This window comes from Marmota marmota, unplaced genomic scaffold (genome assembly GCF_001458135.2).
Source record: "Marmota marmota marmota unplaced genomic scaffold, marMar, whole genome shotgun sequence".
In the NCBI taxonomy this organism is placed as follows: domain Eukaryota; kingdom Metazoa; phylum Chordata; class Mammalia; order Rodentia; family Sciuridae; genus Marmota; species Marmota marmota.
The window spans coordinates 42,272,028-42,290,851 of record NW_025999977.1 but is presented as its reverse complement, the minus strand read 5'-3'; the positions used below and the strand labels follow the sequence as shown (position 1 = coordinate 42,290,851).

At 33.6% G+C, this 18,824-nt stretch overlaps 1 protein-coding gene across 7 annotated transcripts in view; it reads left to right on the top strand.

The window, feature by feature from the left end:
- The window catches only part of Ncoa1 (nuclear receptor coactivator 1), a 193,551-nt gene that overhangs the window by 21,033 nt on the left and 153,694 nt on the right, over window positions 1–18,824 (top strand). For 5 of the 7 annotated variants that reach the window (XM_048804735.1, XM_015479920.2, XM_048804732.1 and 2 more), the window contains exon 1: window positions 14,557–14,717. The exons of the other annotated variants lie outside the window; for them this stretch is intronic. In XM_048804735.1, the coding sequence (XP_048660692.1) occupies window positions 14,684–14,717 (34 nt within the window). In that variant the 5' untranslated portion in view covers window positions 14,557–14,683. Of the gene's footprint in view, window positions 1–14,556; window positions 14,718–18,824 lie in introns of those variants that run through there. 7 annotated transcript variants of the gene reach the window in all.

Here is an 18,824-nt window from a genome sequence, read left to right as displayed (position 1 = left end):
TTTTTTAAAATAGAAAAACTAGTGAAAACTATACAAAGAATAGTAATCTTCAAAAGTAAAAGACTAAAAAAGTCTGTTCTAAAAAAATTATCACACTTATATGAAGAAAGTCAACTTGATTAAAATGAAAAGGAGAATCACAAGTTCAAGGCCAGCCTGACAACTTAGCCAGACCCTGTCTCCAAAAAGAGAATGACAGACTGGGTTGTAGCTCAGTGGCAGAGTGCCCTAGGTTTAGTATCCAGTACTACAAAAACATTTACAAATATGAACTCAATGATTACTTTATTGTAAAAGTATTTATAATACTAAGAGTCCAGAAGGTGCATTGGTAAAGGACATGCTAATTAAGTCATAAGGCAGCATAAAGTAAACACACTTAAGGCAAAGAGTTCAATCTCATTGGTAATGAAAACATTAGTGAATTACTTTTTCCTTGCTTATTGAGCAATGATAATAAAGAAATCCATAAGGAATCAAGTACTTATGCATTTCTTTTGGAATTGGGACAGCTTATATGGAATTCATATAAATCTTAAAAGCCATGAACATATCCAAGGCCATTGATTTAATGACCCTACTCTCGCGATTGACCCCATGTAAATTTTCCAAGGAATAACAAAACTATATTTGAGCTATGTTCACGATAGTATTACTTATAATAGTAAAAGTTGAAAATAAACTAATTGGTCAACATTGTGAAATGTGATTCATTATGCTAAAATAATACCCAAATAATTCATATCCATTACATATAAGTGTAAACACTGTAACAGCAGGGACTGTATCTTTTTTGTTGCCTGCTGTGAAACCAGTGCCTAGAAGAGCTTGGCATATAGTGAAAACTCAACAATAATTATCATATTTTTTGAAATAGATACATTGATGGAATAATGTTAACATTTTTTTAAATACATATACAAAACCTGTTCTCAAGAATATTAATAAGTAAGGAGATGGGGAGCAAATTGGTGGAATTTGGTTTGAAAGTATAGTAGTATTTTCTTGGGGGCTTGGAGTTGGAAAAGGTACTCCAGGTGGGATCAGTTTGAGGAAATACCTAGAAATAGGAATTAACTGGAGGAGGGCCAGATGGGAAATGATTTTCTGATAGGATTCTGAGTAGACTTCTAATGTAGGCTAATTGGTGGGACTTCATTATTCTTTAATATGGGAAGTCATTGATGGTTTTTCAACAGAGATTAACATTAAAAAGCTGTATCATTCTAGCTCTGGTATATAAGACAGATTCAGGAGATCACTATAGACTGGAATTCATAGGAGAAGTTGTTTCAGTTGTTGTTATAATGCAATTAAGCTTTTCGTTGTAAACTATGTATAGAAATCTGATTATTTGCTCAAGTTTGCTATGTAAAAGAGTGTTTTTAGAAGATTGAATAAAACTTTAAATATAATACGGAAAAATGTTTTGTGGATATCTTGTTTAAAATTATTTACAAAAATGTTTAGGTTTAAAACAGGAGCTGTTTTAAGAAGCATCTATTGGGGTTAGGGATATGTAGTTCAGTGGAAGAATGCTTGTCTAGCATGCAGGAGGTGCTAGGTTTGATCCCAAATATTGCAAAAAGAGAGACACATCTGTTGAATTAGTCCCACAAATGTGTAATTCTTTTAGCCTTACTTCTGTTTTTAAAAATCTCTCCTTTCTTCACAGAACACAAAAGAAAACTATGTCAGCTATCATTGTTCTGTCAAAAATATTGCTAGAATGTGTTTTACAAATCATACTCTAATGAAGAATCAGATTTTTAAAAATTTTGAATTGAGGGCCTAGTTTTCTCTCTAAGACTTTATGGAAAAGTAAGTCTATTGTTAGTTTTTTCCTTAGCTTTTAACATGTTATCAACATTTGGGTACTCAATGTTGACTTTTATAAAGCAGGCTTTTTTGCTGATTAGGATTCTGAAATTTATTTGGAATAAAATAAGAAGAGATTTTTAAAGAAAGACCAATTTGTTGTTAATTTTTTTGCACAAAACAAATTGTGCATTGTCTATATGATGGAAAAACATAATAAGTTCTCTTTAGATAAATGTGTATAGATTATTTAAAAAGTAGATATTTTATCAAGCAGTGTTTTGAACATTAATTGTTTAAAATTCAGAATTAAAATTTTAAATGATAGTTTTAGACCACCAAATGATTATTTTTTAATTCAGTTGGCAATTCAATTGAATTATTTGAATAGTAGTACAAAAGGACTAACTAAATTATTTTATTTTCAGGGTTAGAGGTTCAGTTGGAAAGAACTTTGCAGAGGGCTGGGGATGTGGCTCAAGCGGTAAGCGTGCTCTCCTGGCATGTGTGCGGCCCGAGTTCGATCCTCAGCACCACATACAAACAAAGATGTTGTGTCCGCCAAAAAAAAAAAAAAACTAAGAAATAAATATTAAGAAATTCTCTCTCTCTTTAAAAAAAAAAAAAAAAAAGAACTTTGCAGAGTAGGTGATGCTGTGCCCAAATCATGAGATTTAACAATTACTTATCTAGTTTGATTTTTGCCCTGCATGCCAGATACACAAGCATGTGATATGGCCCTTTATGGACTAATAATTGTGTATAAACCGTGTAACAAATATTGAGATAAAGATAATATGCTATGAGGATTAATTTCAAGGAAGTACAGGAGGAGAGGGAACATTACAACTTTGCAGAGAAGGTGGTTCATGTGAGTGATGGGTAAGCACACACCCACCTGGGGAAGGCGAGAAAAGGATGTTCAGAGTACAGCATGAGGAGATGCAGAAGGGTTTTTTCCTTTTCACTTAGTATAAATACACAAGCATTTTGATCCTTCAATTACTGGGTATAGAAAAAAACCTGTGTTTTTTTCTATATTCTATATTTCTCATAGAACTCATTTGGCATACCTTTATAGATTAAAGCAAAAATCATGTGAGTAGCAATTTGAGGAAGCTTTTGATGGAACAGTGGAAATGTGTATGGTGGTGGCTACATGGTGCTTTCATTTGTCCAAACTCATTTCTCTGTACATTAAAACTTGGTACATTATATTGCATACAAAATGTATCTCAGTAATATTAGTTTAAAAATGGTCCATGAAATCATACTTCTTCCAAATCCATATCTAGTATTTTAAAAACTGAATTTTTAAGGATGAGGTTTTTAACTACCCATTCTCAAATGACATGTTCATCATAGGAATAAATATATAAACTATATCAGAGAGCAGAATATGTAAGGCATATCTTTTCATGGAACTGACTCTTTAGTAGAGGAAGAAGACAGAAAGAAGAAATATAATGTAATTTCAGATAATTAAGGGCTATAAAAAAATAAAACAGGCACTGACTGGGACACACAGCTGTGGAAGAATTGTCATTTTTCTAAGGTCTGTTAAAACCCAAATGAGTAATCCATTGCTCCATCTTATTATTTATATTCTTCAAATCTGATAGACACTGAACTCACTTAGTATAAAATTAAGACTGAATATCTGTGGGAATTGTAATTATGATTATAACAGAATATAAACATTAGAAATTGTTACAAAATAAAATAACAAGTTTGGATGAGTACAGTTAATTTTTTAAAAATATTTATTTTTTAGTTGTAATTGGACACAATACCTTTATTTATTCACTTTTATGTGGTGCTGAGGATTGAACCCAGGGCCTCGCACAGGCTAGGCAAGCATTCTACCACTGAGCCGCAACCCCAGCCCCAAGTACAGTTAATTTTAATCATATTTTTTAAAAATGTTTTTATTAGTGCATTATAGTCATAGATAACAGTGGGGTTCATTTTGACATTCATAAAGGCGTGTAGCATAGTTTGCTCCATTTCAGTCCCTAGTGCTTCCATTTCCCTCTTTTCTCCACTCCCCCATCCCATCCCCCTTTCTTTACTCTGTTGGTTTTCCTTCTATTTGTTAATTTATTTTTAATTGGTGTATTGATATGTAAAAGTGGAATGCATTGTGATGTAGTTACACATGCACATAGTTTTATTTTGTTTTTATAGAACTGGGGGATTGAACCTGGGGTGATGTACCACTGAGCTACATTACAGGCCCATTTTATTTTTTTCTTTTGAAATAGGGTCTCATTACGTTGCTGAGATTGGTCTCAAACTTGTGAACCTCCTGTCTCACTTTCCAGGTGGCTGGGATTACAGGGGTGCACCAGCACACTTGGCTATAATTTGGTTAATATTTGGTCTGAGTACACTTAATTTGTAGCCCATATTCTTTCTCCTCCTCTTGTAGACCTCTGATAAAAAAAATGTTAGATCTTTTATAACTGTTCCACAGTTCCCTGAGGCTTCTATTATTATTATTATTATTATTATTGTTATTATTTTCCATCTATTATTTTTCAGTTATTCAGATTGGATCATTTCCTATGATATAGCATCAAGTTCATGTATTGCTATGGTTCATTCTACTAATGAGTCCATCCAGTGAGTTTAATTTTGGCTATTGTATTTTTCAGTTCTAAAATTTCCATTTGGTTCTTTATATCTTCTGTTTCTTTGCTCAAACTTTGTTTTTTTCCATTTGTTTCAGTAATTTTCATAATTACTTGTTGGAACATTTTACTGATAGTTGCTTTGAAATCTTTGCCAGATAATTCAACTATCTGTGTCATCTTGCTATTGGTGTTTGTGAATTTTCTCAGTTGAGATTTTCCATATATTGCTCTGTTTTTTTTCATAATGAGAATAATTATTGTTAAAGCAAATTAGGAAAATAGGAATAGAGAAGAAAATAGTACCAGTGTAGCTGTGGAGGCTCAGTGTTTTTCTCTGTAAAGGAGAAATAATAATATGTACTTTATAGACTTTCTGTAGAGACTGTATAAGAACTTATGTGTGAAGTATCCAGCCCTGTCCCTGGTACATGACACACAACAAGAAAATACTAGTTCACTTTTCTTTTACTGATCATAGCATTTTGAAGTCATTATTGTCAACAACATAGTATTTTAAGGGAAGGGGTTCTTGAAAGGAACACTCAATCCCCCCAACCAGTTCTTGAAATCGTAATTACTTAATAAAAAGCAGCCTGTTTCTTAATACTGGCTTAGCTTTTTTGTTGGGGGATGAACCTTTTTGTTGTTAAACCTAGGTGTTTTCTCCTTGTTATCCATAAGCTTAAGAAATTCCTCCATTTTATTCTGTTCTTTTAGAGAATTGTTTTATATCTTTCAACACCCTCTAGGGCAGAAGTAGACTGGGGTATTGTTAGTAGCCCACCTTACTTGATACCCAGGATGACAAGTACACTTTCCCTTTTTTGCTTTTAGGTTTTTATAGCTAAGCTTTAAATAAGATTGGAAGAAGAGGTAGGGAAGGTGTGGTGGTGATGATGAATAAATACAGGGGAGTGAAAAAGCTTAGGAAAGTCCAACAGTTTCTTAAATCCATGGGTAGCCCCGACTCACTAAATTGGTAATTGGAAGGCCTTTGACCTTCATGATGGAAAGATTTTCCCAAGGAAATGACATTAAGAAAATGACATTAAGCTAAATTTTGAAAGATGAGTTAGAAGTTACTAGAGAAAGGAGGAAAACTGTACCAGCCAGCCAGACCAGCATATCTGAAGTTATATTTAAGGTACTAAAGGACTGTCAGTAGACTAAGATAGTGTGACATCAGCAAAGGTATAGACAATAGATCTTTGGAACAGAATAGAAAGTCCAGAAATAAGACACAAAAACAGACAATTGAGTTATCAACAGAGGTGCAAAAACAATTCAGTGGAGACAGTATAGCCTTTTTAGTAAATAGTGTTGGCTTTGCATTCATATTCGAAGAAAATGAACCATGATTTATACTTCACATCTTATATAAAAACACTCAGAATGTATCACAGATCAAAATGTAAAATGTGAAAGTATAAAACTCTTGGAAGAAAGCAGAGAGAAAAATCTTTGTAACCTAAGGTTAGGGAAATAATTCTTAGACATGACACTCGAAGTACAATTTATTAAAGAAAAAAATGATAAAACAGGCTTCATAGAAAGTTTTTAGCTTTTGCTTTGTGAAATCTCTGTTAAAGACAATGAAAATACAAGCTACAAGCTGAGAGAGACTATTTACAAATGACATGTCCAAAAAAGGATTTTTTTTAGATACATATAAAGAACTCTCAAAACTCAACAGTAAGGAAACAAGACAAATTAAAAACAAGCTAAAGAGAAACAGACATTTCATTAAAGAAGATATAAGATTGGTAAATAAGCACATGAAAAGATGTCTAAAACACTTGCTCATAGGGAAATGCAAATTAAAATCATGATGAGATACCACTATATACCTATTTGAATAATTGAAATAAGAAATCATGACCATAGCAGGTGCTGGAAAATGCAGACAACCTGGAGCTCTCATTCATTACTGGGGACAGTGAAAAATGGTACATACATTTTTTTTCTTTTTTTGTTTTGCTTTTGTGGTGCTGGGTTAAATGCTGGGTCTCTCACATGCTAGCAACCATCTTTACCACTGAGCTACACTTGCAGCCCCATACATTTCTTTTTTAAAAAGATGATGGGATGAATTTATATTTGAAGAAAGTTGCAAAGATAGATTTCACATACTTCAGTTTCCTGTAATATCTTACAAATCACGATTTTTTTTTTTTAAGAGAGAGGGAGAGAGAGAATTTTTTAAATATTTATTTTTTAGTTTTTAGCGGACACAACATCTTTATTTATTTGTATGTGTGCTAAGGATCGAACCCGGGCCGCACACATGCCAGGCGAGCGTGCTACCGCTTGAGCCACATCCTCAGCCCTACAAATCATGATTTTTAACTAAACTCCATCCTTTATTTAATTTTTCATTTTTTCCACTAATGCCCTTTTTTCTGTTCTAGAATTCATCAGGATCCTACCTGTTTTCTTAGTTGCTTCTAGTTTGTGAGGATTTGTTAGTCTTTCCTTGGTTTTGATAACTTTTGGCCCTTTTGAGTAGTACTGGAAAGGTATTTCATAGAATGTCCCTTGATTATTGGATTTGTCCGATATTTCTCTCATGATTAGATTTGGGAGATGGTTTTTGTTGTCGAGGTATGGGGGGCGGGGTGAGCCAGGGATTGACCCCAGAGGTGCTTGACCTCTGAGCCACATCCCCAGACACCCCTTCCCCCTTTTTAAATTATTTTGAGAAAAGGTCTCACTAAGTTGTTGAGGACCTTGCTGAGTTGCTAAGACTAGCTTTGAACTTGCATTCCTTCTACCTCAACTTCCCCAGCTGCTGAGGTTATAGGTGAGTGCCGCCGCAACTGGCTGGGATATGGTTTTTGGGTAAGGTTACCACAGGGGGAAAGTGGCCTTCTTATCACATAACATCATATCAGGGGTAAGTAAATGATTATCACTGGTAATTTTACTTATTCTGATACTATGGATTGAACCCAGGGGCCTTCTACCACTGAGCTACAAACCCAGCCCTTTTTATTTTATTTTATTTTATTTTTTATTTTGAGATAGTGTCTTGCAAAATTTCTCAGACTGATTTTAAACTTGTGATTCTCCTGCTTTGGTCTCCTGAGTTGCTGGGATTATAGGTGGTCACTACTGTGCCCAGTTAACACTGACAATTTTAAATTAATCTTACTGATTTTTAAATACTTTTAAAAATACTCAATTCTTATTTTTTAAATATTCTGTATTTTCTTTTTGTTCTAATTAGTTATACATGACAGCAGAATGCATTTCTATTCATTGTATACAAATGGAGCACAACTTCTTATTTCTCTGGTTATATACCATGTTGAGTCACACCATTTGTACAATCATACATTCACCTAGGGTAATGATGTCTGTCTCATTCCACTGTCTTTCCCACCAACCTATAATCTATCCACCCTCCACCCCTGCCTTTATGGATTAGCATCCATTTATCAGAGAAAACATTCAGCCTTTGGGTTTTGGGGATTGGCTTATTTCACTTAGCGTGATATTCTCCAACTCCATCCATTTACTTGCAAATGCCATATTTTAATTTCTTTTAATGCTGAGTAATATTCCATTGTGTATATATACCACAGTTCTTTTTATCCATCAGTCTATTAAAGGCCATCTATGCTGATTCTACAGTTTACTATTGTGAATTGTGCTGCTATAAACATTGATGTGGCAGTGTCACTGTAGTATGCTGATTTTAAGTCCTTTGGATATAGACTGAGGAGTGGGATAGCTGGGTCATACGGTGGTTCCATTCCAAGTTTGGACTTTTTATATAGTTAAATATACACTTGCTTTATAACCCAACAATCACACTGTGGGCATTTACCCTAGAGAATAAAGTTAATGTTTACACAGAAACCTATACACAGGGCTGGGGCTGGGGCTCAGCAATAGCGTGCTTGCCTAGCATGTGCAGGGCCCTGGGTTCAATCCTCACACTACATAAGAATAAATAAAACATAAAGGTATTAGATCCAATTACAACTAAAATTTAAAAAAAAAAAAAAAACTATACACAAATGTTTACAGAAGCTGTATTTATAATCACCACGCCCTGGAAGCAACTCATTTTTTTTAATGGGTGAAAAGATAAACTATGGTATATCCATACAATGGATTACAACTCAGTAATAAAAAGGAACAAATTATTGATACATGTAACAACCTGGATGAATCTCAGAGGCATTGTACTGGGTGAAAGAAGACCGTCTCCAGAGATGATATCAATCCATTTATGTGATTTTCTGACTATGAGATTGAAGAGAGCCATTCTGAAACAGGAAAGTTAGGGGTTAGTGGAGTGGGGGTGTGTGGCTGTAAAATATGCTGGTGGTAGTTGTAAAACTCTATACATGCACTTAAATTCATAGACCTCTACATACAAAAAAAGTTAATTTTGCTGCATGGACATTTACAAAATAAAAAAAATTTAAATGTAAAGATAAAGTGAAAAATCATATAACTGGAACATAGAAAATGATAGCAAAAATTATATGAGGTGAAGAATAGAGAGAAAAGATATATCCTTTCAACCTGGTAGTATTTATGGATTTAATTTAAGAGTCTGAGAAACTAATGAAAGATTTTAAGCAGAGGAATGACCTGTTTAGATTGATTATTTATACCTACCTACCTACCAGGGATTGAGGCCAGGGGCACTTACAACTGAGCCACATTGCCAGCCCTTTTTAAATATTTAATTTAGAGACAGAGTCTTACTAAGTTGCTGAGACTGGCTTTGAACTCACACTATTCTCTTGCCTCAGCCTCCTGAGCTGCTGGTATTATAGGTGTGCTTCACCATGCCTGGCTTATTTATTTATTTATTTTAATAAATCTCTTAAATCTTCAATATAGGTAATGAATTGGCGCGCGCGCGCGCGTGTGTGTGTGAACCCAGGGGCTCTCTACCACTGATCTACATCCCCAGGCCATTTTTATTTTTTGCTGTGAGACAGGATTTTGCTAAATTGCCTAGGCTGGCCCCTAATTTGCAGTCAGTTCTCTCTCCTCAACCTCCCAAGTATCAGGGGTTACAGGCATGAACCACTGTACCCAACTGACACGAATAATTATAATTATAGTAATTCTTTGTTTCTGCTTTTTTTTACTTTAAAAAATATGGATTAGGTTTTGTTGTTGTTTTGTTCTTTATATTCCTGCTTTTTAAAATAAATAAACGAGATTCAATAACCAACATATCACCTAGATGTGTCTAGTCAATATTTGTTTTCAAAAGTACTGTCGTCTTTTAAGATATTATGTACATAGTTCTTAGAATATCATTATACTTATTTTGTAAAAATGAGTGGAAAGTTGAAGAAGCTGATACTGATAATTATAAAGCTTTATCAATTGATTATCTATTAAGATTGAGATGAAAATGACAAACTTCTGGTTTCAGTCGGGTAATTATTAAAGAATATTACCTATGTTCAAGAGATATTGGTATTCATTTGATTATTGTTATTTGCAGTGCTGGGATTGAGCCCACAACCTCACACATGCTAGGCAAGTGCTCTACCATTGAGCTCTATATCCAGCCCTTATCAGTGTGTGAAGGAAGAGGATAGAATTTGAAGAAGATGTAGAAAAGTTGGAATTATATTGTTGACAACTGGTCAGGTGAAATTAGGACATATTGTATGTAATCTAACCTTCTAATAGCTACCTGTGATAAATTTTCACGCACTTTATCTTTTAAGTAAAATTTAAAGAGTTTATTATACTTCTGAAGTAAAGAATTTCCAGCAATAATAGTATGGCTATCAGAAAATCTTTTAGTCAAACTTCATGAAGTCACCATTTTTATGAAGGCAAAACTGATAGGATATTGGCATTTTCATGTGGTTCAACTTAGTATCTGACCCCCGCCCCTTCGTAACATTCATGACTATAAATTCTGGGTTTTTAATATAGAGAAGGGGATGTTATGGGGTTAATTTTATAGGAGACAGTTTTTTTTTCTATTTCCATATAAAATTCAAAAAAGACCAAAAGAGAGATACTTGGATTTGCAAAGACAGCAAAAGTGTGAATTGATTTTTTTAAAAAATATTTATTTTTTATTGTAGTTGGACATAATACCTTTATTACACTTATTTATTTTCATGTGGTGCTGAGGATCGAACCCAGGGTCTCACATGTGCAAGGCGAGCGCTCTGCTGCTGAGCCCCAGCCCCAGCCCTGTGAATTAATTTTGTGTGAAAATAATTTGACCTACAGAAGTAATTCTCCTTTTTGAAATATGAACAAGATAAAACTAAAGTCCTTTTTGGGCACTCGCACAGTCCTGCTTCTTTCCCATTCTCCCATAGGTAACCAGTGTTGAACATTTGGTGTCTCTCTTTTCAGTTTTTTTCCCATCTATTTATAGATAGGTATATACACACATATATGTACACATATCCATACACACATGTGAATATACATACATACTTGTAGGAAACATAGTATTGGGTGGGTTATTATTTATAAATGTCCTATAGTTTGGTAATGATTTTTTCTCTATAACACATTTGGAGTTAGTATGTGCAGATCTGTTTTTGTTGTTGCTTTCAGTTTCGGCATTGCATTTTATGCTGTAGATGTACTATAGTTAGTGCTGATAATTTATAATTTTTTAAAATTACAGTGAAGAAAGGAGTACCTTTGCATGTGTCTTCTCATGTACACACATAAGAGATTCTTCAGGGTAGATAAAGATAAGTGGAAGTGCTGAGTCATATGGTATATACATTTTAAGTAGGTTTTATTGTGGAAAATATCAAACATAGGTCAAAGTAGACAAAATAAAATAATGAACTACTTTAGCTTCAACAGTTATCAATTCATTACCAATATTGTTTTTATGTGTATCCTTCTCACTGTCTACCCTCTCATATTTTGAAACAAATCATCATATCAATTGATCTGTGAATATTTCACTATAGACTTAGAGAAGATAGGTTCTTCTTTTTTTTTGAGCAGAATCCCAATATTATCACACTTGGAATTAATGGTAATTATTTCATATCACTAAATATTCATTGTTCAAGTTTTCAATTGTTTTAATGTCAAAAACACTTTTGGTCTGTTTTTTTTCATTTTATTTGTTTTGAACTGAGATTCAACTAAGGTTTACATTGTGATTAGTTGATATACTTTTTCTGTTTTTTAAATTTTTGCAGTGCATCGTTGAAGAGACAGGCTGATTTGTCCTGAAGACTTTTGTACCCTATGGCCCTTGCTTACTATATCCCCATAGAATTGTTTGGCATGTTTTTCATTCTTTGTTATTTTTTAAAATTTTTATTATTTGTTGATGGACCTTTATCTATCTATCTATTATATACAATGCTGAGAATTGAACTCAGTACCTTACATATGCTACCTTTACCACTGAGTCACAACCCCAACTCCTCTGTTCTTTGTGATTTTCTATATGTGTTTAGTTTGAGTATAGAGCTTGGTGAGATTCAGGTTTGATTTTTTTTCTTCTTGTCAAAAGTATTTTATGGAAAGTGTTATCATCTGTGAGGAGGCACATAGTGATGTGTGCCTTTCTAATTTGGAAGTATTGCCACTTTTTCTTCCAGAACTGTTGTATCAGTTTACATAGTAAACTTTTGTCACCCAGCTTTCACAAATTTTTTTTAATCTGACTAGTGGAAAATATCTTTTGTCTTTAATCTTAGTTTTACCAATTACTAGTTAATTATTTTGCCTATTTTTTTTTCTATATTTTATAATCATTTGCATTTTCTCTAGTGGGAATTGCCTGTTCACACATATCCTTTGTCTTGTTTCCTTTTGGATATTGAACGTTTTTCTTATTAATTTATAGAATTTCTTTAGATCTTTTGATTATTTATCCTTTTTTTCTGTTACATGATATCAAATATTTTCTTTTAGTTTTATGGCTAGTCTTTCATTTTGATTATATTATCTTTTGGTATATCTGTAGAGATTATAAAATATCATATTCAGTCTTTTCCTTTATATCATATGTGTACCTTTTTAGTTTATTTACTCTGACACACAAACTTATTCACTTATATATATTCATACTATTAAGCAACAAAATCTTCAGAATTTTATCTTGCAAAACTGAAACTTTGTCCTCATTGAAACAATTTCCAACCTCTCACTTCTACTTTTTTCCTAATTTCCTAAGATTTGATTTTCATGTCGAGGTATTTACTCCACCTGACTTTTTTTTCTTTTGGATGGTGTGAATTATGATCTCATTCACTTTTATTCATTTGGCTTGGTAGTTGTCTTAGCATCATTTATTCAGTAGTCTCTCTTTCCACTAGTATCATAAGCAAGCTCTCTATTAAGTTTCCATATTTACAGGTGTCTTTTTCTATAATTTCTGTTCCATTAATCTGCTTTTGTATTAGTATACTATTACTACCAACTTTCATTTACTGTAGCATTAAATCGTTTTGATAGTACTAATAACCCTACTTTGTTCTTTTTCGAAGTGTGCTTTTTAATTTACATTTATATGTATATACATGTATGTCTTTTCTCTATATTTCTAACCTTCATAAGCTTCATAAGAGATGAAGAATCTGCTAATATCCTTATTATGGGGAGAATTAATATCCTGATTACGTATATTGACTTTTTCTCCATTAGTTTTAGAGAATTATATTCTTCTGGAGACTTTCTCTTTCTTTCTTTTCATTTTTTTTTTTAGTACTGAAGACTAAACCCAGGGTCTCACATATGCTGGGAAAGTGATCTACCACTGCACCATACTCTCAGCCCTGTTTATTTATTTATTCATTCGTTCATTTATTTATTTTTGAGAGAGGGTCTTGCTACATTGTCCAGGCTGAACTCCATCTTGAGATCCTCCTACATTGGACTCCCAAGTGGTCAGTAGTATTGGTGTGTGCTACTATTTCCAGCTCTTCTATAGAGTTTTCTATTTGAAAGCTGCAAAAAGTTTATTATTCCTAGATGACTTTTATTTTTGTGTATTCTGGGAAGGAATGATTCTCATGTAAAAAGAGAATTGTAGTGTATACCTTTCTAGTACTGATTTCCCCTTACTCTGCTTTATTTTATATTTTCATAGCATTTATAATATATATTAGACCAAATAATGTATGTATTTATTATGCTAATTATTACCTATTTTTCTCACCCCCTCCACTAATCCAGAAGTATAGGGACCTGTCTTTTATTTCTTGACATCATTTGGGCATTCATGCTAATTTTACTAGTGTTTTATCTGATTTTCTCTATTTGTAGGGATAGATGTTTATATTATATGAAAAACACTTTGGAGATTTTTCCTTTTCAGGGTTAGTATGTTTTTTTTTTTTTTTTTTCTTTTCTTGATTTATTGCATTGGTTAGGGCTTCTAATGCTATGTTGAGTGGCACAAATGATTTTCTTCATTATTTTTCTTAACATACATGAGAATACACTTACTATTACTAAGTATAGTGTTTACCATGGGTTTCTGATTATTTTAAGAAAAAGGTAGGGAAGTTCTTTTTTGTTTCTAACTGCTGAGAGTTTTTATTTTTATCAATGAGAAAGTCATATCAATTGTCTCTGGAGGCCTTTTTACCTCTTTTTAGATAATACCACCAAGAGGTGGGGAAGTTGAACAGATACTGGTCGCAGATGAGGACTGTTGGAATCCAGGGTTACCAAGGCATCTGGAACTGGAGTGGCCAAAATCCTAAAGGGAAAACAGTCATACAGATTTGAACCCCAGATTCTGAACCATGTTTCGCCTACAGACTTTCAGAGTTTAATAAGAAGTACAAGTCAATAGGTGGAAAAGTTGAGCAGAGAGTGACTGCTTGGAGGCTGATGACTAAGCCGAGTTTTTAGCAATCTCATTGAGGTAGAGGCAGAGGAGTCTTTCAGGGAGAAATCTCTGAACAATTAAATCTAGTAAAAGGAAGTGGACCAGGTTTTAAGAAGTAGAACAGGATTTAAGAAGATTGAAAATGAGCTTCAATTCAAATTAGCCTAACCTCTGGATTAGCTCTTACTGCCAACCAGAAACTAAAACTCTTCTCTAGAAGATAATATTCACATCCTCTATCATTTTTATGAGAGTATCTTACATTCAGTCCCCAAATTCCAGGCATACCAAATGTCAAGAAAAAGAGGAGGAAAAAAAACACATAAAGAAACAGAGATAATCAACTGTGGACTTCATTGAAAAAACCGTGTGCCACTTCCTGCGCTTCCCACTTGGTTTCTGAGGAGAAATGTGTGGTCATGTGAATTGTTTTTCTCCTGAAGGTAAAACATTGTTCTTCTTCATTTTTAGTTGTAGATGGACACAATACCTTTATTTTATGTATTTGCGTGGTGCTGAGGATCAAACCCAGTGTTCCACGCATGCGAGGCAAGTGCTCTTCCATTGAGCTACATCCCCAGCCCTCTTCATTAAGTTTTTCTCTGTTTTTAGTTTTTAGAAATTTAACTGTGTGGATTTCTTTGGGTTTATCCTGTTTACAGTTCACTTGACTTTTTGAATCTATAAACTTAAGTGTTTTACCCAATTTGGAAATGATAAGCATTTATTTCTTAGAGTACTTTGAAAACTTTTTTTTCAGCCCTGGCTTATTTCTTCTGTTGTAGTCCAATCTATTTTCTCTTTGTTGTTCAAATTTGATCGTTTTTATTGTTATCTTCTTAATTCAGCTATTCACTCTTTTGTGCCCTCCATTCTACTATTACATTTATCCATGAGCCTTTATTTTAGCTATTGTGTTTTTCAGTTCTGAAATATCTATTTGGTGGTCCTTTATATCTTTTCTTTATTTGCTATATCTTCTATATATCTTTTATTTTGAGGCTTTTTTATTTTTATTCTTTGTTTCAAGTATGTATGTAATTACTCGTTGAGTCATTTTTGTCATGACTGCTTAGAAAAATCCTTTTCAGATAATTTTAGCATCCTATCATCTTGGTATTAGTATCTGCAGATTGTCTTTTTTCATTCAGTTTGAGATATTCTTGGTTTTTGGTATGATGAATGATTTTCATCTGTTACCTGGACATTTGGGGTATTATGTTCTGGGATTCTGTAATTTATTTAAATGTCCTGATATAGCTGGCTTCCTCTGGCACGGCTTCATCATTGGAAGGTAGGATGTATGGGCCTCATTTCTGCCCTGTGGGCAGAAGTCCAGGTTCTCCACTTTGTCTTTCTTGACACTTCAAGTTGAGGATTGATTCCTCCGTACTGCTAATCAGGAATGGGAGTTCTGGCCTTCAGTGACTCCTCCTTGGATAGAAGGACAGGAGTACCTCAGGTTATTCCCCACATGGCTTCCACAGTATGTCTCAGATTATAATTGTGAATGTGTCTAGTTCTCGTTTTAGTTCTATCAGGTTTTAGTTCTATTGGTTTATTGTGAAGAAGTGAATGGTCTCTTAGCTAGGCCACCTCTGGTATCAGACCCTGGCAGAGAAGGGAAGGGCACCTCCGTACTTCCAGGTAGAAGTCGGAGTGTGCACGTGATCTTTACTGGAAGCAAAGATCTTAGCTGTTAGGGACTGCTTCCTGCTGGATTTCTCTGACCACTGTGATAGGGAGAATGGGGTGCCTCTTGGAGCTGACTCAAGGGTACTTCAAGCCAGGTTCCCCCTTCCCCTTTGTTGTTAGGAGAGGGCCACAGTTCTGTTTTGTTCTTTTACGATGTTTGGCTGAGTATTACAGCTTTTGTCTAGGTAGTCTCTTTTCGGATCTTTTGACTAGCGAAAGAAAGAATTTGTTTTTGTGTTTGTATGCTTGTTGTTGTTTTTTTGGTTGAAATGGGGTGGCATTTTTGGTGTTTCCAGGCTACCAGCTTCTTCAATTCCAAGTCTAATGTATAGAAGGTACAAAAGAAAACTCACAGAACTTACTACCTTGTTGTTTTCCTGGATTCTGAGGTCCATTCTTCTCTCTACCTTTAATTTTCTTAAGTATGTTACATATAATATCCAGGGTTTTTAGTTTTACTTAGCGAAAAGTCCATCTGTTTTACCTTTCCAGAAAGAGGTTATCAAGTACTTTCAATTTTAATTGCTTTGTTTTCATTATAATTAAAATTAAAATTCCCAGTTAGTCTGTTTGCATATGCTTGATTGGGTAGAATTTTTTTCACTGTGGCTCATTTTTAGGACTTTTTTTTTTTTTTTAATGAAAATGTGGCTTATCACCTAGAGATGGAAGTTTCTAAATTAATCTTAAAAAATGTTTAATGGAAAGAATGATAATTTTCTATTTTCCATTTTATTGAAAGTATATATATATAAAATCTCTAATTTTTGTTTGCTTTAAGAGAAATGTCCCAAGGTGTTTATATATTATTTACGTATTTTTTGTTTGTTTTGTGGTGATAGGGATTAAACTAGTTATACACATTGTAATGAATTAAGAATAGTACTTTAAATATATTAAACTTGTTTACTACCTCTCCTCATTTTCTAAATTATGTTACTTTAGTTTCATATGACTGATCCATGTATGTCTGATTGTCATATTGTTTTTCTAATTCAGATTCTCTTCTTTTTTTTAAAAAAAAATTGTAGTTGTAAATGAGCAGAATGCATGTATTTTATTTGTTTATTTTTATGTAGTACTAAGGATTGAACCCAGTGCCTTACCTATGCTAGGCAAGCGCTCTGCCACTGAGCTACAGCCCCAGCTCTAATTTAGATTCTCTTTACAACTATATCAGAGAATGGATTAATCCCCCAAGAAATCACTAGATACTCTTTGAGGGGTATAGAAACAAACAGTGTAAGTTTCATCATCTTAAATGCTACCTGGATTTTATAGTAAACACCTAATTTGGGCCTGTACTGTGCTAGGCAACAAGGTGGACACTGGGAAGAACAGCTGCACTTTTGATTTGCTCTATGCCTGGTAGCTTTTGATTTTCTTTTGAGTCTAGTACCTCTTTAGGGTGTACTGAAAACTGTTGATCTTTTTACAATCATTCACATATGTCCAGTCACAGACCTAAAACTATTGAAATCCTCTAGAGTTCACAGGCCTTGGGTCAAACATCTGCTCTGCAGTTTTTAAGATATTTTTATATGGTTTGTTACTTTTTAAAGTATCATAGCAACTCTGAATTAGCAGCTGATGTTCATGCTTTGCAATGAAGAAACTGTGTTCAAATGGTATGAGACTTGAGGCTGGAGTTAATAGCTCAGTGGTAGAGTGCTTGCCTAGCACATGTGAGGCACTGAGTTCCATCCTCAGCACCACAGAAAAATAAATAAATAAAGGTATTGTGTTATCTGCCACACACACACACACACACACACACACACAAATGGTATGAACTTATTGAGTAACACAGCCACCAAACGTAAGGCCAGAATTTAATATTTTCCCACATTGTAATAATTTCTTCAGAGGACATTGACATTTTTTAAGGTTTTAACTCCTTCATGTCAAATTGTTCCCTCATGTGGAGGTTTCAGCTTTTCTTCACCGTCACCAAGTGAGCATGCTTGTCCCCACATTATCACATTGAGTTCTTCCATTCCAGCATTTCCTAAATTGTACACATTGGTATTTTGTTTTAATTGGTTTCTTTGTTGTATTTAGGGTCTTCTCTCTGCTTACCAATGGGAGCCTTATCAATTTTTATATCATTTATGAATTTTAAATATATTTGGATTATTAACTTTTTATGATTTTGCAAATGTATTTACCCTTTCTATGCCTTTTTTGATTTTTATGTGTAGACGTTTTGAAATGTTCAATATTTAAATTTATTATTTCCTCTAAATTTCCCTTTTTAGTGTAAAAATAGCTAAACATTTAGCATGTTCCAGTGAATGCAGACAGACATATATATTCACATTTTTTGAACATATTGGGAATCTAAAAGATTAAAAAAGGAATGTCATTTAAGTTCTAGCCATTTGACTTTTTTTCACGTTTATTGACTATGTTTCATTCTTTTTGAAAATTTTTAAATGAATAATTCATAATTTTTATAATTGATGTTATGTAGAAATTTATTTCTCCTAAAATAAATAATTATTTCTGATAGTATTTATTGAATTTTTTATAAATATTTTTTAGGTATCAATGTATTATTTATTTGTTTGTTTCTTTTGTTTATTTATATGCAGTGCTAAGGATCAAACCCAGGGCCTCAGACATGCTAGGCAAGTGCTCTACCACTGAGCCATAACTTCAGCCCTTGAATGTTTCTTTTACCCTCTGATATTTGTCTGTACTAATGTTCCTTTCATCTAATTCTTTATCACTGCATAACTATCATACGGCTTCAGTGTTATTATAGCTTGAAAGGCTTATTGGTCTTTCAAAAGTGTTTGTCTTGGGCTGGGGTTGTGGCTTAGTGGTAGAGTGCTTGCCTAGTATGCATGAGG